This window comes from Bacillus rossius, chromosome 5 (genome assembly GCF_032445375.1).
Source record: "Bacillus rossius redtenbacheri isolate Brsri chromosome 5, Brsri_v3, whole genome shotgun sequence".
Lineage (NCBI taxonomy): Eukaryota > Metazoa > Arthropoda > Insecta > Phasmatodea > Bacillidae > Bacillus > Bacillus rossius.
This window is the reverse complement of record NC_086333.1, coordinates 68,052,428-68,072,648: the sequence shown is the minus strand read 5'-3', so window position 1 is coordinate 68,072,648 and position 20,221 is coordinate 68,052,428. Positions and strand designations below refer to the sequence as shown.

The 20,221-nt window shown below is 39.5% G+C and overlaps 1 protein-coding gene across 2 annotated transcripts in view; it reads left to right on the top strand.

Annotated features, from left to right (window-relative positions):
- The window catches only part of LOC134531958 (protein kinase C-binding protein NELL1-like), a 114,131-nt gene that overhangs the window by 7,674 nt on the left and 86,236 nt on the right, over positions 1-20,221 (top strand). For both annotated transcript variants that reach the window (XM_063368056.1, XM_063368055.1), the window contains exons 2-3: positions 7,206-7,328; positions 14,816-14,966. In XM_063368056.1, coding sequence (XP_063224126.1) covers positions 7,206-7,328; positions 14,816-14,966 — 274 coding nt within the window. The remainder of the gene's footprint in view (positions 1-7,205; positions 7,329-14,815; positions 14,967-20,221) is intronic.

Here is a 20,221-nt window from a genome sequence, read left to right as displayed (position 1 = left end):
CGTGATGTGGATGGGATGTGACGTGAAGCATGGAGAGGGGTAAGGGTGGGGGCCCTTTCAAAACCGCTCAATCGACCCCGAACGAACTCGTTGTAAAAAAAAAAAGTGGAGGAGTGGAGGGGAGGAAAAGAAAACCTCCCCGGTGAGTGAAATTGTTGTTTCACTCTGTGACCGCGACCTCTTTCTGACCTGGAGAAATCGATACTCCCTGCGACTATCGATACTCCTTGCTTCAATCAGTTTTGGGGTGGTGTCGTAAATGCGTGTGTGTGTGTGTGTGTGTGTATATATATATATATATATATATATATAGAGAGAGAGAGAGAGAGAGAGAGAGAGAGAGAGGATGTAATCTTTTTCCTTCCATTTCATCGGGAAACCCAACTGCCAGAGAAAAATGAACAAACTTCGAAAACAAACAAGTCTCGTGCCTGACTTCGTATTTCCATGCGAATAAAAAATCTCTAGATAGCTACGGTAATAAATCCAGAAACCTTATATTCACTGACATGGCATTCGTGATTTTCAGAGGCTTTTTTTTTCTCCCTGTTTCTATTGTAACGTACGTAAGTTTAAAGTGTTACACGAATTCGTTCTTCTTTTTTTTCCCGGGAAAGAAGGCATTCGCACGTCTAGATGATGTAACTAAAATTAAATTTGGTTTGATTAGGTTACCGAACATTTAAAATTAATGATTTTATTTTATTTATTTTTTTATTATTACCACGAAGTTGCACAAGTGAGTTGTGCTTCGGATGAATTCGGAACTGTTCAGGTGTCTGTTTCCGTTTCAGTGAATTACAAGCTTCCCTAACAAATCGTTTCCATGTAGGCTCGTAGCCGTGATAAGGGTTGAAATAAAATACCTCCAAACCTAACGGCAATCGTGAAGTTTTCTTCTGCGATAAGTTGTCAGCGCAGAATCGCGTGCTTTTCGAAATTTATTCTTCTTTTTCTTATTTACGGAAATAGGTGGGTCTGGAAGTATGTGGAAGTGGTCGCTTGAAGGAAAAAAAGTAAACAAACATATTCGTGAGTCTTCCAGTGTTCGCCAGAGATGTGTAACATCTAACTTCGGTAACGAACAAATTCACGTGTTCTCGTGTTGCAAATACACTTATAATACGAAACTCGGACACGAAATTGAACGTATATTTCTTGAAAATAATGTCGAGCGTGATAAATATGTACGGAATTTGTGTTCTCAACTACTTACATTTCTGGGCGCGAATCACGCGTCGTTTCCGCACCCGCCGCTAGAATTCGGTGCTGGAGCAGCTATGCGCGTCGACTATCAAACAATTCTACTTGCAGAACGATAGGTTAAACTATATAATGAAACGGCTCCCGTAATGTAAAAAAAAAAGACTTAAAATACTTGGACCTGATTTTAGATCAGAATTTCATTCAAATATGACCATGTTGTTAAAATTCGTACAACCGTTAATACTACAAAGTTTTCCATTTGGCTTGGTTGAACACTGGTTCGCGCCATCCACCACAGATGGCAGCACGTGGTTGCACATTTCCGTTCCGTGCGACTTCCGTCCCATTCACGAAATTAACTCTTACAAAACGCCGTACGCCTGAGAGCTATCGACTTTAAACGATTTGTTTTGACACTAAAAAAGAAAATTTTTAAACCTATTTGACGTCTTTAGGTTTCTAACTCTTCCTCGTGAGTACGGAATCCAGAGTTTTGTGCTGCAGGCGACCGTAATATGGAAACTGCAAATGGCGGTCACCGTCGAGTAGGAAAAAGGGGGGGGGGTGTTGAGAAGGGGGGAGGAACTGCTAGTTCAGCCGGTGTCCGGTGACAGCGCTCCGCGCGCAATAACAAAGAAGACGACGCACAGACTCTCGTTTTTCGCCGACAGACAGAGCGGGTTTCCTGTGGGAAAGAGGCGCGCGTTCCTGAAGGCGGGGAGCATTCGGCCGGCGCGTGGACGGACACACACACACACACACACACACGTGGGAGCAATCAACCAATGTTCCCGCCTGTTGTTGCAATGCTCTCGCGGCCATCGCATAATTAACCATCCCGCTGGCTTTCGAGATTTCTTTCCTTACAAAAGATGCTCCTTTTTGAAAACCAGTTGCCAAGAAAATAGTTCGTTATATACAAGAAAGATATTGTCACTTAGTACAAGACATGACTATGGTTATTTGTGCACACCGAGAATTCCTAACGAAAATTGGCGCATAATTTTATATTTCATTTCATATTTCATTCAAGTACAATTTTTTTTTAAACCATGGAAAAGATTAACGAATATTCAATAATCGTGCATTATTTTGTTTTATTTTGCTTATTAATGTTTGCGGTTGATACTGGAAAGCTATTCAGGGAACGGTTTCCAAACAACTTTAACTATTGGAGGTACTGAGACATCACAAAGCATGAATGCGCGGGTAAGAATCTGAACCCAGCATTACTGCGAGCACTAGTTTGTAGTGATACAGTAATTCAAAAGTACAAATTTACAAATATCTGTTATTTTACATAAATATTTATGTTCCATTTACAAAAAAAAAATTGGTTGTCTGTAAAGTCGGTTTACGGACGATAGTTTAACGTGAAAACGTCATAACAAAACATTGATGAAATTATTGCATACTTTATGAATAAAATGAATCATTTTTATTTATTATAATAACAGAATAAATACTTGAAATTATACTAGTAATCAGATTTTTTAAATGCAAGAATAATTAACCTTTATTGCCGAAATTGTTGTTGTCATAAGCAATGAAAACCACATTAACTTTTCACTTCACTTTATAAACAGTCCAGTGGAAGAGAGATAGATGCGGTGCAAGATTACAATGAGCGTAACGGGACACATCGTAACGGAACAATGTGCGTAACGGGACACTTTTTCGTGCGTGCAGCCGGCGTTCATCGATTTATTAGACGTCACGTCAAAAATAACTACAGTGCAGCAGGCAGCTATGATTTGTGGAAGGAAGTTGTAAAAATACATTATTGATATAACTGTTTATGTATCTATATCTTCCCCCCTTCCACACAAGTGCCAGAATTTAAAAAAAAATGTATATATAATGCTTTAAAACACGTTTACCGTTAGTAGCACTGGAACGCTTTTGGAATGTGTATTGGACATACTGAAAACAAATCTTATATTTGTTGTTCGTGGCTCAGCATAACCTTTGAGTGCTTGTTTCGCACAGTTTTCTTTTTCTGCGCACATGCTTGATGCTAACTGATCAGTCCAGCGGGTCACTTGTTTTTAGGCACTGTGTACTTAGCAGCTTCGACCGCGCTCTACGTGTATCCATTCTACATTCCAAGAGCTAATTAAGAGGGAGCCTTGGAATCACTGAACCCCAGTCAGTTTCAGACACTTCCAAAATTCACCGCTGATAATAAAAGAAAATACCATTTTGCAAGTATCCATACATTTTAACGATTTTAGAGTGTTTAAAATGACGATGACTTATCCTAACCAACCTGTCATTTAAGTTACGATCGCTTAGACATATGTAAACTACCCTATTGGAAAAAAAATTAAAAAATGAACAATTTTTGCGAGAATTTTACTTAAAAAAACAGGCCTATCAATATCAAAATTGATATTAAGGTTGAAAAGTTCGGGATAGCTCAGACCATAAATAAAGTTTGAAAGTGTAACATGGTTTGAAACATGTTTGAGGATATCGGACCAAATGGATTTTATGGAGAAAATTGGAAGCCATTTTAAATCCCATACCACCCCTCCAACTCTATAGTCAAATAAATTGGAGTAAAATATTTGATAGTGTGACAGGGTTGACAAACGCCTTAAATCACACAACCGAATGACGTTCGATCCAGAAGAGAATTTGAAAAGTGGCATCAATCGACGAGCACATGCGCTCATCTATGTGTTTGTGGATTCTAGCATGGCACCAGACATAAATGCGAGTTTTTGCAGGTTTCTAATTGCTACCGTATGCAAGAGGTGGTAATGCATGCATTACCAAATGGATACTGCGCAATGCAATATTTTGTCCAGCTGATACTTCCGGGACACCCGAAACACTGGCTGAAGTGTAGGCTAGTCTGTAAAACATTTTTTTTACAAGGAACATCCTTGTAAACTGAATTGGCAACGATATGACTTGTAAAATTTCAAACTGTACAAAAACTACGCCTTGCAATTTTATAAGTGATATCGTTGGCAACTGAGTTTCCGAGAACAATCCTTGCATAAGTACAGAAATATTTTTACAGTGTGTCGTTTGCATCGTGGGAACAGTTGAGTTGTCAGTGACCGTGTTCAACTACAGTGATTCAGATTCGTGCTTAGAAAGCCTCGAAATCACGCGGCTTTTGTTGAACTCTTTCATTTTATCGTAGTTACCGCTAATTAATTGCTGTTTCTATAAGTTTCAACGCGACACCGTAACAATTTTTTTTCCCCGAAAGGTATTAACTGAGTGTAATATAGTGGGTAGATTCTGGAAAAACTCGCAAGTTCAGTGACCTCCAGGATAGACTCCACACCATCCTCTGCATACTCGGCCAAAATCCACCTGTTCATTGGCTGCTGATTTGTGAGTCATGTCGCCTGAGTAACTTGTGATTCGTTACTTCTTGGGCAGGGCGTCTGTAATTGGCCCAAGAGCCCTCCAGATTAACAGCAACTGGAGAAAAAAAAAGTATAATTAATTGAATTTTAGTCCACGAAATTAATCCGCGAATTTTTCCGGACTCATAACTAGAGACCTGAAAAATTCGCGGGTTCATTTCGTGTTATGCTAAAATTCAAAAAATTATACCTTAGTGCTGCTTCTGTCATTGGTTCACTGTTAATCTGGAGGACTGAGGGCCAATTAGAGACCCTCACTCATAGAAGTGTCGAATCACAAGCCACCCAGTCGAGACGACTCACCACAAGTCAGGAGCCAATGAACAGTTGGCATTTGCCCGAGTGTGTAGAGGATTTTGGAGTCTATCCTGGAGGTTATTGAACCCGCGAATTTTTCCGGTCTCTACTAATAACTAGGGGCATGCAGATTTCGCGAAAATATTTTGAGACTAGCTGAAAGTTATAACACTGTAGCATTGTCTGTGTTCCGTTATTGGGTGATTTTCTTTCAGTTACATGTCGATTGTTACAACACCAATCACAATAATTCAGTTCGGAAGCAAAAGCGTCCTGAATGGCTCGGTCAAATAAGGTAACGACTTCTCTCGCAGACGGACGCCAATCACAAGGAAGAAACCACAGTTGCGGATATACCTTGTTGCAGTCTAATAGGCGTTCATATCTTTTCGCGAAAAATACCTGCCCCTACTAATAACGTGTGTAAAAAAATCGTCTGATTAATAATTATTATTATGAACGCTTGTGGGTATTTTTTTACCCACATTCGGATATCGTGTTAAAATTTACATATTTTTTTCTTAAATAATATAAATGATGATAAAATCAAAACAATTTCAAATTATGCATGGCGCGTGAGACGGAGCACAGACCATCATGAGTCGTGGTGAAAGTCCATTTCTGACGATGTTCCCGGGCGTTGCAATGCGGCGACGGAGGAGTACGACGTAACTACAACCAATAAGGATCACAGGCTTTCGCAGGCCATAGCCCGAAGTTTGCTTGGTTTCTGTGTCTCAGCCGCGTCGAAGGAGAAAATCTCACCGCCATTTCGGGTCGACCTTTCAGTCGCCATCTTCAGGGTGACAGTTACCATTTCGCCTCCAACGTGGCTGAATTCCAGAAGCCGAGCAAATGTAACTTAAAAACTGCATCAAGACATGTAATCTCCAGACGTCATTTTCTTTTTTTTCTCTTTTTTTAATATTTAATAATACATTCTCTATATATTCGATGGTTTGTTTCTCCAGCTTGTTTTTTTAAGTATTTATAATAGATTCTTATTGTCATAGACAACATGAAAAGCTTATTGTTACAGTTTTTTATTAAAGAGAGAGAGAGATAGAAACCAAATGACGTCATCTTCGTTTGCCATAGTTTCTAACCCAGATTACCGTCGTTTTTTTTAATTTGGCATCGTAAAAGCCTATAGAGACCAGAAAAATTCGCGATTCCAACTACCTATAGGATGGACTCCGTGATCCTCTATGCACTCGGGCGAATAATTGCATCTGCTCATTGGTTACTGACTCGCAGCACATGTTAACTGGGATGCTCGTAATCCGCTACTTTTTTGTTTACATTTTTCCATTGGCCCAAAGTCCTTCAGTTTTACTGTGGCACAATCACCGAAGCAGCAAAAAATGCAAACTTTTTTTATTGGATTCTAGCCTATCGTGAAATTAATGCGCGAATTTTTCAGGTCTCTATGTATAATGTAAATGTGTGAAATGATGACTGGCTGCTACATATACGCTTCCCTGCGACTCATTAATAGGGACCGGAAAAATTCGCGGGTTCAACGACCTGTAGGATGAACTCCATAGTTCTGCGTACACTCGATCAAATGTGACCCACTCATTTGGCTGCTGTCTTGTGAGACGTCCCAACGCAGCAGCCTGTGATTCGATACAGCTTTTGCTTGGGTGTTTCTCATTGGCCCAGAGTCATCCAGGTGAGTTGCGAGCCAATAACAGAGGCAGCAGTGAGGTATAACTATTTGTATTTTAGCCTATCGCGAAATGAACTCGCGAATTTTTCCTGTCTCTAGTCATGGCTAGAGACCTGTAAAATTCGCGGATTTATTTCGCGATAGGAAAGAGTCCAAATACTTTTGACATTATTTTGCTTCAGTGATTGGGCCACAGTTTATCTGAAGGACTCTGGGCCAATGAAAAATCTTTAACAGAAGAATTAGCGAATCACGATCATTTCAGTCAACAGGTGTTACGAATCGGTAACCAATCAGCAGATGTAATTTGCACGAGTGCATAGAGGATCATGGAGTCCATCCTTTAGGGAATTGATATCGCGAATTTTACAGGTCTCTTGTCAATGCAAATTGTGAGGGTGCAGCAGTACGGTGACCACATTCTCATTGGCCCCGTCAAGAGCGGTACGACACCTCTCCCCGACCTCAGCCAATAACCACAGGATAAAAGCTACAGTATTTTGTGAAATACCTTGACACGAAATGTATTCGCGAAATGCAGGTGTCCCTACCTGTGACTCATTAAACATTTAGTAGTGAGTATTTATTTAGTCGTGGAATCTCCAGCGCTGACGGCGGCCCGTGTGTGCTCTTGTGTGTAGCAGCCGCCGGCCTGGAGCCTAGCATCGACTTGCTGGAGGCTCTGCAGCTCCACAACTCGAGTCGGCAGGGCGTGAGCTCTGTCCCCGGTCCCCAAGGACTGCGACCCGCCGTCTACCTGCAGGGTGAGTGCCGACCAACCTTGCTAGTAGACCCAGGTGTCGGGGAAGCCTTCATTTCACACACGAGAGAGACACGCCCGAAGTTCCCCGAAGTTCATGCTCGCTTTTTTTTCCGTACCACAACAGGTGTATTTATTTGGGATCCTCTGTCTCCTGTAAATTCCTACACGTAATGCATGCCAATTTGCATCCCGCATGAATGTGCCCAGGGTTTTCCCTGTGTCTATGCAGGTTTTACCCGGGCCCAACCTATCTCTAGTTATAGTCTAGATTTAAGAGTGAGGGGAGTTAGTCATGGCGCCAATCGTTGCCATGGCTGGCCAAGATCCTCCTAGCACATGATGCATGCGACTCTCTCCCTGCATGGCTAATCCCAGCATGACTAGGCGTATAGGCTTCGGCCTGAGACGCACCTAGGTCCCTCCCTAACCCGGAACCCTCCAAAATGCACTTAGTTTTAGTTAGGTTAGGAACAAAAATTATTTGGGATGTAGCTTACTCATACGTCATACGCCATTCTATCTCATTGTATAAACCGGTGTGGCATTAAATTTTGCGGTCGATTAGGATAGGTTAGCTACATTATAAATACTTTAAAACGTTTTGGATGGTTGGTTATATTAGGTAAATATAGCTACATTAAAAATACTGTAAAATCCTTTTTTGGTTGCTTAGCAAATAACTTTTTTTAATATGTAGCTATCCCGGGCTAGGAAACCGTTTAACATGATTTCACAGTATCTTTAATGTAGCTATCCTAACCAAATCAACCGTTACACAGTGTTTTAAAGTATTTATAATGTAGCTAACCTAACCCAATTGACCATTAGTTATCATTAGTTACAATGAACAAAAAAAATCGAAGATGCACGATCGGGAGTTTGTATCTCTCGTCTGTGAAAAGAAGGCTTCTCCAGGTGTCGCGACATTTCCTTGAGCGTGTTAGGTTAGAGCAGCGGCTCCCAAACTTGTGGGTCGCGACTCGATCCTAAAACTACCAGACACCATCGAATAAAACTATCAGAAAAGATAAAAATCGAATTGTGTGCAAACTAATATCTATTGTTAAATAAATAGCAGTTTGCTACAAAGTGCTCATATTTTGTCAACCCTTTTCAAATCAGAACACAAATTGTTTATCAATAATCAATCGGTATCTTAAAAAAACACACATATATATGCAATATTTTGTGGTAAATTATATATACATAAGGAAGGGACACGATACAAATACGGTTTTTTTACTCCACCATGGACCGATAGACCGTGGAGGTATTCATATAAGGAAAGGTGGGTCGCATGCTGAAAAGGTTTGGGAACCGCTGGGTTAGATAGTTAAGGTATCAATCAAACTAAAGTTTGTCAACAACTTGGTTTTTCTGACATTACGCAGTCAGCGTTGGGTATACCCAGGTTCACACGGATAAACGCCAGATGCAGATTTATTTAAGTTACTATTCGGACTCTACCCAATAAACTTAGATTTACTTTCTCTTCTAGCACTACGCGTTTCCCACGAGATCGCAGCACATACAGTAGCTGCCTTATCTGTTGAATTTCAATAACAACTGAAAACACGCACTGGTATTTAAAAGTAGATACAAAAAGAAGCAGTCGAAATTTTGAGAGTAGATTTTATTTAATACGGAAAGTAATTATTAAGAAAATAAGTATTAAAACATTAAAAAAAGTAACACTCATTTCATACATTTAAAAGAGGATGTCACTAGAATAAGTGACATTCTTGATACGTGTATTGTACATGAACTGCAACTCTTTAAATAAAACTCCAGCATTTACATCTGATTAAATTTACGTGCCTGAAGCCCGTGGAAATACCGACCATATCTGCTGGATCAGCGGAGATCCGAGATCATTGCCACTAACCGACTCGAGAGTAGGTTCGCACCGAAGTTCCCAATGATCTTCGCCCAGCGCTCTAAACACAGCAGTGCAACAGAAAAATGTCATCGAACGATAATAAAACCAGTTTATGACTTGATATCACGTCTGAAATACAGCAGGATGTCCATAAAAGAATGTCTTAGATTCAATTGAATATTATAACAGTTTAATTTATACTGTAAACAACTAATCATTCATCAAATTGAAGGTAAACTAACCAAATTTTTTTACAAATGTTCAATATATGCACCTCTAGTTATAGGCATACATCCTACCTACAATCCAATTCGTCCCACACTTTGGTTAACAAGTCCGGAGTAATGAAAGCAGTAGCCTCTTCAATTCTGTGTCTGATCTCTAGCAAATCATTAGGTAGTTGCGGAACGTAAACACAATATTTTATAAATCCCAAAAGGAAAAAAAAAAATCGCATGGCGTTATGTCAGGTGAACGTGGAGGCCAGCGAAAAAGAGCTATGTCGTCTCGGAATTACGGATGGTTTTTGCCACATGGGGGATCACGTTTAAACTTTAAACGAAATGGACGTTGTACTGAAACAAAAGATTCACTCTCAGCAAATTGTTAAACACAAAACGCTTTACGCTCAGAAGTCGCCATTTTTCGTAGGTGGCGCCGCAAGCGAGAAAACAAAACAAAGCAGTGCTCGCGCATGTGCGTATCTAAAACTGTCTGGGATACTGACACAGAACCGAAGACTCTGCGACGCTTTCAGTTGTTACTGTCGAGATTTATAACTGGGGCATTATTTTATAGACGTACTGCATTACGGTGTAACTGGCCGTTGAAGACGAAGATTGTAATTCATGCACACTAACATTCGTCGGACTTTGCCAAAGCAACCATTCGCGCGGTGTTTTAAGCTAGAGCAAAAAAAAACATTGCTGAGGGTCAGTTTAAAAACGTGACTTCAACTACGTGACAGATTATTCCGACCTTGCCACCGGCATCCTCACGTTCCCCTCCCACATGTGCGCCCTATCAGGGTAGGGTGGTAATAACATTCCAGTTCTTTTATAGTACATTCCAGAGCTTTATAAAAGAACAGAACTGCTAGGGATCGCTCCCTTTTGTTGATCGGGAGGGAATGAGAGCTTCGGCACCGACCAGCGGCTGGGGCCACCAACCCACCATGGTCACCGCCTCAGCCCCTTTACCACACTCAGCTGACCAGACAGTTGGCTGTGTCCTAAGCCCTAAGACGTTTAGCAGCACTGCTGGCGCCTTCCCCGATCTCCCAACATCACGCTGGGACCCCTCAAAGCACCCAGTGAACCCGTGGTCCGGTTCCGGTGGAGGCCTTTCAACTACTTTACAGCATGCCGTTCGCATCCTAACCATTCCTGGCTGCGCGGGTGTTGCGATGGCGTTTGTTTCTCTCGCCCGGCGTGGGCGGAGGACCGCCGACAACCCCCTCTGGCGCAGTCGAGGATAAACAGCGACGTCCCCTGTTTGCTCCGAGCGAGCCCGCTGCTTGGAAACTATCCCGCGGGGCGGCGCCACTGTCAACAGCAGTAAATGACGAAGACGAGATAGGGTCCGGCGGTGTTGGTTGACGTGGAGGGGGTTGGGTCACACACACACACACACGCATGGTCTTGCTGCAGATAAGATATTCATCAAACAGCCCTACGGGTGTTTGTTTAGGGCGAGTTCACGCTTTTTCGGCCTCGCTATCTGCTTTCACACCTACGTTCATTCAGATTGTCTCGTGGCACCTAGGATTGTAAAAAAAAGGGGGGGGAGGGAGAGGAATTTTTTTTTAAATATGGTTGCGCTCACGTTAAAAGTTAAACTTCACACTTCCAGTAATTCACTTGAAATATGAAACAATGCATCCCATTATTCACTCAAGCCATAAAGAAAACGTACACAATAACATACTGAAAAAAACACACACTAGCACTATTGTAAATATGTGTACAAATTGTTACAATCCTAGTTGGAAATAGGAAACGTTTTTTTTTTTGTTCCTAGAAATGTAGCATCGCTTTCTTGGCTAAAACAAATTTTATACGACCACTTATTAGTGCAAAAATAAAATATAGTGTTTGACGGCCCAAAAGGTATTCTTAAACACCTCAATAGGCATAGTGTGAAACGTTTTTCTAAATTATCCATGCTGGATGCGTTGGATTAAAAACATTCGAAACATTTTCAACTGCATGGAATATGATAAGATGTTTAATAAATCATTTTTTTATTGTAGGAGAACATATATGATGTTATGTATAGTGAGTTCTTAAAATGTTCCAGCATATTACAGATTATGATCCAGAATATTACAAAAGAAATTGGTACTCCAAAAGCTACCTGCTCCTGTTAGGCTGAGCCAAAATTCAATGTTTATCCTTTTTCATTATTCAAACCTAAAGTATGGCAAATGTGGCATCCTCTTTATAATTGTATTAGTTATATTTTTATGGCTGGGAAACCGGTTAGAATTTATTAGTAACAATTTTATTAATTTGCTACTATTTTCCCTGTAATTTTCACTCGGTTCACCGTTAGAAATTATTGTCAATTTACGGACTTTTCAAGGAAGAATCAATCTCAAATATACGAACAGTTCTTCGTAATTTCAAATAACTGAATCTCGTTTGAAACTACGTCGTATTTTGATTTCAGAGTTGATTTTTTCGTTCTAATCAAAGACATGGACAAAATGAGAGTTTTTTAAACAAGTTTTTAAAAGATTTGTTAATATACAAAAAATATAAGTTTGGATTCATGTTCAAAGAAAGTGATCTCAGTGTCCGCAAATTTACGAAGATCCCTGGATATTTTCTAACCTGTGTTCTTTGTAAATTGAAGTTGAAAATTTCTAACAGTGTTCCGCAGAATATTCCGCTTCGCACTGCAAATATTTGTATCATGCCTGTAACTGGTACCCATTTTTCGGCCTCACACGCCTAGTTGGTTTTTGTGATTACATTTGCATGTAATTACAGTCAATTAAGAGTTTTTTACCCTGTTAATTTTACTCGGTTAGCTCTCTTGAATTTCTTGTCAGGTTACAAATTTACTTACCAAAACTTTATTTTCAAACTCTTAAAGGTCTAGCAAGTGATGAACCTGTGTGTAATTATAAACTTGTGTGAATTTATACCGCTATTGAAAAAAAAGATTTAATAAACTGATACAACGTGAGACGAAATATAATATTGACAAGCGCTATCGTGATAAATTTACAGAAAAACCTTCAGATAAGGACAAGAATATGAAAAAAACTAATATTTTTTAAACATGGTGTGTGAGGTCATTATTTTATATTTACGTTGCTGACATTTTAAGAGTCTGAACTTTCACAAAAAGAAAACAAAAATAATTGTATCGCAAAGTTTTTGAATAATTAGCTGTCAAAGTTGCTTTTTTAACGCTTCCATGCAGTATTCATAAGGAGAACGAAATTTCATTTAAAACTGGGACTTTTTAAGTTTAAAGTCAATTTCACTGGTTACTATGTGATGAGTTTAATTCATTTCAGCAAAAAAAAATATTTATTTTTATCGGTATATTCAATGATTTTAAAAGCCTAAATAAAATTAAATAATTTTATTTCTGAAATAATTAACCATATCACGTAGTAGCATTGTCTTTGAACCCAACAATTTTCAGTTATTTATTCCATTTGGTTCTCCTCATGCATACTTCACAAAAATGTAAAAATTAAACTTTTGCCTCAACAAAATATTTGTTTATGTATGGCGAAATAAATATATTTTGTTAATTCAAACAAATATTTTGTAGAAGGAAAGATTCTGTCGACCCAGCAAAATGATTTTGTCAACTCAAATGTAGGCCTATATTTGGTTAGGTGTGACAAATTATTTTATATAACAAAAATATTTTGTTCCACCAAGTAAATATTTGTTTCGCCATATATGAACAAATATTTGTTTGATTCAAACAAACCGTTCAAAGTTGCTTTTTTAACGCTTCCATGCAGTATTCATAAGGAGAACGAAATTTCATTTAAAACTGGGACTTTTTAAGTTTAAAGTCAATTTCACTGGTTACTATGTGATGAGTTTAATTCATTTCAGCAAAAAAAAATATTTATTTTTATCGGTATATTCAATGATTTTAAAAGCCTAAATAAAATTAAATAATTTTATTTCTGAAATAATTAACCATATCACGTAGTAGCATTGTCTTTGAACCCAACAATTTTCAGTTATTTATTCCATTTGGTTCTCCTCATGCATACTTCACAAAAATGTAAAAATTAAACTTTTGCCTCAACAAAATATTTGTTTATGTATGGCGAAATAAATATATTTTGTTAATTCAAACAAATATTTTGTAGAAGGAAAGATTCTGTCGACCCAGCAAAATGATTTTGTCAACTCAAATGTAGGCCTATATTTGGTTAGGTGTGACAAATTATTTTATATAACAAAAATATTTTGTTCCACCAAGTAAATATTTGTTTCGCCATATATGAACAAATATTTGTTTGATTCAAACAAACCCTTTTTCCTCTGTGATAGTTTCGCTGTCAAAGTTTCATCTGGTACACCAACACGCTTGGTTAGGGTCCACAGACGATCACAAAAAAAAATGACCACAGACGAGTCGGTGGTGCCATCTGGACGACTCTGCGCGCGAGGGGAATTCGGGCAAACCGACCGGCAAAACGTTTCCTGCGCTGGGAACAGCGGGTCGGAGGCGCCAGTGGCGTGCCCAGGATTTTGCTCTGGGGGCGGGGGGGGGGGTCAGACAGAAGCCTAGGACCTTTCCGGGGGGCCTGGGGGGGTATGGAATACCCCCCCCCCCCCCCAGCTAGGCGGGGGATCCGGGGGTTCTCCCCCGGGGAAAATTTTGGAAAAATACGTGTTCAATATTGCTGATTAAGGGGCCCGCCTCGTCAGGGGTGTATGTGTGTTAGTGAGGTGATATGATAAGCGCGACGCTCGATGGTATTTCTCGCGTGGTGTCGCCTCTAAGCGCAAGTCTCTGAACTGGCGCGCAGTCTTCTCGTCGTCACAGGATAACCGTGAAATTTTAGCGGTGACCGCAACATTATATGGCGGAGAAATGAAGATAAAGGTGTAATGCAAGCCCCTTAAGTGCTTTTAATAATCTGTTCTGGTTGTTTTACGCCTAAAAATTACTCTGAAAACATGCGTTTTAGCCAATTTAACTCTTCTATAAATACAGTTTAAAAACATGATCCAAAATTAAAAGTACTTTTCGGGCCTCAGCGAACTCTTAAATGCTTTTCGTAAACATACCCCAATAGGATATCTTGAGTAGTTTTGAAATCGCGTTGTTTTTCCTGAAGCTCTGCGCACCGTATGTGTGACAAGGTAGGCGGGCCCCTTAAGGCTATCTAAAAAATACTGTTCAATTAAACATTTATGCTTGTGTAATTGAATTTTTTTTAATATCATAGTAAATGTTTATTTTTTTTCATTTTATGAATTTAATATTAAAATATTTTTAGCCCTGGGGGGGGGGGGGTGTCCGGTCCCGCTCTTCCCCCCCCCCTTCCCCTAAGCACGCCCCTGCGGGGTGCAGGCGGTGATGCCGGGACATGACTCGTGCCTCCCTGGTGCCGGCAGGTGATTTCCGCGACCTGAGGCTGCCGCAGTCGCTGTACCAGAAGGTGGCGGAGAGGATGCGCCACAACCCCGAGTTCACGCTCGCCGCCTCGGTCAAGCAGGAGGTGGACAACAGCGGCACCATCGTGTCCTTCTCGCACGGCTTCACCAGGTAACACGATCCAGCCGGTGGGATGGCCCGGGAAAAAAAAATACGATCCAGCCGTCCGTCAAAATTTATGGTGACTTGACATTCTTGACGGATTGGGTGGTTGGCATCATGGGGGTATATCTCGTTCCACGTCTTTATTTTATTTTTTACGTTCAACATGGTTACGCTTGCGGACGTTTTGTGTGGCCAAACTTTCACAAAATGAAATATATGTGTGCGTGTGTGTAGTGCATACGTTTTGCATAATTCGCTGTCAAGTTTAAATTTTACCATTTTTGTGTAGTATGGATGATTTTGAATATATACATTATATATATTATATAATATACTTATATAATAATATATATTATATATATACCTACATTATATTCAAGGATAAGGAGGACCAAGTAAAATAAAAAAAAATTGAAAATTTTTGAGTTCAAAAAATTCTGGCGTTTACTGTGGTTTAAATTTTTATTCAAAAAAAATATTTAATTTTTTTAATTCTTTTAAAATCATAAAAAGTTAAAAAGTTTCATAACTTAAATAAGCTAGGTTTTTTTCTGTAATAAATTAAACCATAATAACTTTAAACCTAAAACGTTTCGGTTTTATATTCCATTCCATTATCCTTATCCATACTGCACAACTATTTATGTAAATAGTATGCGATGTATATTTATTTATTTCATTTTGTGAAAGCAGCCACTCAGAAAGTCGGAACGCTTAACTGTGTATAACGCAAATATAAAATAATGACCTGGAATGGGGCGTACACCCTTATTTATAACCTCAAAATGTCTGCAAGGTTATGCTTGACAAATCTAATCATACCAGAAGGTAATAATTTTTCTACTTACTTTTTAACACATTTTAAATATGTTTATTGAGACGAAAATCGCCCGAGTTACATACGTGGAAATTAACGATGAATTGTAACCGTGAAATAATTAAATGAATACTAGAGTGAAAAGAAATTGAGTTTATTGAGTTACAAGAAAAAAAAACATTTTGTATAAATTAAGTACTCTAAACAATTCCAGCGTTGAGGTGGAAATAAATTAAATGACGAACGAGCATAGTGTTTTAAATCACCCTGTGGCTGACGGACGAACGGATGACGGACGGACGGATGACGGACGGACGCGACGGGCTGTTGTTAGGGAACGGAAAAATTCGCCGATTCGTTTCGCGTTAGGATCAAATTCAAAAATTGCATACCTCAGAGCTAATTCCGATATCGGCACACAGTTTGTAAACAATAGTCTTGGTCGATGGAGATACGTTCAACTAAATAACTACCGAATCACAGTCTTCCAAAAATTGAGACTTATTTCCAGACGGCAGCCAATGAGCAGGGTATATCTGCCCGAGGGTACAGAGGACTGTGGAGTCAATCCTGGAGGTGTTTGAAAACGAGAAAACTGTGCTTAGCTGTTGCCGGGCGGCAGCTTTCCTGTGGCTCCCTGTGGTTCCCTGTGGCTCCCTGTGGAAACCGGGTGTTTTTTTGTACCCGGGAAAAATGCCACCCTCCATCGCCAGATGTTTCCCTTCGAAGGACCTCAGGAGATTTTCAAGCCGGAGTTCATTTTCGTATAACTTTATCTTATTCTATTTTAACTTTAAACGACCGCAGGTGGTACTTACACGATTTTTTTAAAATTACAATTGATAATTTTTAGAGCAATAATGAATTTTAATTAACTTAAACTAACAAAAACATTTTTAACCACCGAAGGGCCTATGGGTGAGAGGGATAAAGTAGTCAGTATACCTGTACCCCGGACGCATAAGACACTATGTCCACTTTTGGGCTAAATACACTTTTTAACATAAACTTGTCCACCGTTTGACGTTCTTTCTTTCTATTGGCATACAAAACTTAAGATCTACGGTGTGTCAAAATCTCACACAAATGTGTGAGTATATGAGTTAAAATTCTTTATACTACTCAATTGAAAAAAATTTGGTTTTTGTGACATGGTGTGTGGTACAGATATACCAATGTCCTTTGCTATTGTAACTCCGGCCTGACGAGTAAAGCGAGGGCCTTACCCACCGGATGTCCTAGTCTCGGTTTCACACGGCCTCCCGAAGTAACTCCACTCGAATTCTGGGATGGCTCCTTCCAATCAGGCCCGGTGAAGTTTGGTGGAAATATTTTCACGCCATTATCTGTATTTAAAAAACTGTAAAATGTTGAAAAGTTTCACCTTGGATTTGCGAATAACGCTGGTTGTAAATTATCCAGGGAGCTTCATAAATTTATCGTTAACTTGGTGAATTTAACGCGTAAAAATTCTCACCTACATTTAAAATAAGTCCACGATAATAAGCTTGGTGTACAATTAGAGACCGGAATATTTCACGGATTCATTTCGTGATATACTAAAAATTCAACTACTTGTACCTTTGCGCTGTTCCTGCTATTGGTTCACTGAAAGAGGTGGGCCAGTATATTTTGAGTTTTAAAAGAAAATTATCAGACCAAAATCTCAGGAAACAGTAGACTTTTAGAAGTTCGACGTTTACACATAGAAACTTAAGTATTGATTTATTTAAGAAAAGAAAATTTAACATTATATATTTTGATTTTTATTTAATTGTTTTTTATATAGTCAATTGTTTGAATTTTTCGATAAGTTATTTATGTATGTTAATTAATACATGAAACACACATGTCAAGGTGTATGAAAGATATGCTTACAACTAACTCGTGTACGAACTGGCTATAGACTGTTTGGAAACAATTCCTGCAGCTTTTGTGCACGAGGCATATTGGGCTAGATGTGGGAGTAAATGCATTTATTGTATAATTTGCATATTCTGTCTTGACCAGTTGTTTTTTGACGTGATAACGTCTTATAGATCAATGAACACCGGCTGCACGCACGAAAAATTGTCACGTTCCGCCTGCCAACCACCGTGCGAGAAAATCTTCTATAATATCAAACAGGTTAAGCGGGCTTTTTTAACTAATTGTTCGAGATTATATTTAAACAAATTATTTAAATTAAAATTTGCAAAAAAACTGTAAATAATATTTGAGAATTAAAAAGTATGCAATTTTTTTTCATCAATGTTTTCTTATGACGTTATCACGTAGAATTATCGTCCGTAAACCGACTTTACAGACAACCCCCTTTATATATATATATATATATATATATATATATATATATGTATAATTCCTTGGAGGGAGAGCTCCGGACCCCACCCCGGCTGCGCCCCTGTTGGTAGCATGTTGGAAAGGGTCGTTCTGATTTTGACTTTGAAGCGGTAGCACGGCAGAGCCCTGGCTTGTTGCCTCCGCGGTAGATCCGGACGCCGGTCCGGCGAACAGCTGTCGTCGTCGCAGCCCAAGGAAGGGACAGTCAGTTCCGCGGCCGGAAACAGCGCGGGTGTCCCGTCAGCGAACCGCTCGCTTCAGCGGTTGGTTGGTTGGTTGGGTGGGTGGCTTGCGGGGAGGGAGGGGTGTTGGCGGGGAGAGAACATCCGTTTACGTCGCGCGCGCGTCGAGGGAGGGGGGGGGGGGGGGAATAGTTCACTGCTCGGCGCCTGGTGCGCAGCAAGGTGACACCGGCTGGTTGTTCATTCTGCTCCGCCTCCTCCTCCCCCCTCCTCTCCCCCTTCCCAGACCGCGGATAGTGCTGCCGCCTCAGCGGTGAGCTGGCTATGTTAGCCACGGCCACAAATTGCCCGGCAGTTAAGCTGAACGCACAATTGGAATAATAAAAGAATATGTGTGCGTGGAATCCACGCGCCACATACGTGAACCTTTTTTGCTTTTTAGATATAAATTGATAAATAATTTTTTTGGACGTGACAACGTCTAATAAATAGGGATAGGAAAAATTCGCGGGTTCAATGACCTGCAGGATGAACTCCATAGTTCTACGTACACTCGGTCAAATGTCACCCACCCATTGGCTGCCGTCTTGTGAGACGTCCCAACGTAGCAGCCTGTGATTCGATAAAGCTTTGGTCGGGCATTTCTAATTGGCCCAGAGTCATCCAGGTGAGTTGTGAGCCAATAGCAGAGGCAGCACTGAGGTATAACTATTTGTATTCTAGCCTGTCGCGAAATTAACCCGCGAATTTTTCCTATCCCTACTAATAAATCGATGAACGCCGGCTGCACGCACGAAAAAGTCTCCCGTTGCGCTCATTGTTCCGTTACGCTGTGTTCCGTTACGCTGTCGACGAGTGCAGTAATAATAGGTTATGTTACAATTGACTAAAAAATTATGGTGATTCATATAATTGATGATAGGTATTTGATTACAGTTTATTTATATGAAAACTTGTTCATAATTATATTTAAAATTTATAGCTAAACGCCAGTTTTTTAAAATTAATTACAAGTCATCTACACGTGAACTGTTTCGTCGACTGTTTATAAAGTGAAGTGAAAAGTTAATGTGGTTTTCATTGTTTATTACAACAACAATTTAGGCAATAAAGGTTAATTATTCTTGCATTTTTAAAAATCTGGTTACTAGTATAATTTCAAGTATTTATTCTTTTGTTATTAAAATTAAAATGATTCAGTTTTATTCATAAAAGTATGCAATCATTTCATCAATGTTTTGTTATGACGTTATCACGTAAAACTATCGCCCGTAAACCGACTTTACAGACAACCATTTTTTTTTAATTGAACAAGTGATAATGATTGAGAATAGTATGAATGTCAAAATAAAAAAATATATATTTGCCTTTTTTCCGCGTCCTGTACTCTCGCATCAGTCCCAGGCACTTTTTGCCGTCTCGTTTGGCGGTTTGTTCCCACGTTGCCTTTGATAATACCTCTTATCTGTTATGTATTTTTATTATTTCTAGGCATGACCTCCATCTGGATAAAATGAAAGAAAAAAACACTCCAACCGAACCTAAATTACACTTATAAAGTCAATCTCACAAGTCTGTAAGTACATTTGACATTTCGAATAACTTTGTTTACATATCAAAAATTTATTACACTTGTTAAATTAACCTCTTTCGGTCGTTACAACTAGGATACGGCTTGTTACGCTACGTACCTATCTGTCTCCCTATCTGTCGTCTTCCCATTCGACAGCTAGTGCATGGAGTGACGTCCGGTGCGCGTCATTATTCACATCTCCTAAACGTCACTTGACCTAAAATTTAAAATAATCCTTCAGTCATTTGACCTAAAAGTCATTTGCCCTAAAAGTCATATCTCCTAAACGTCACTTGGCCTAAAAGTCGCTTGGCCTAAAAGTAATTTGCCCTAAAAGTCATATCTACTA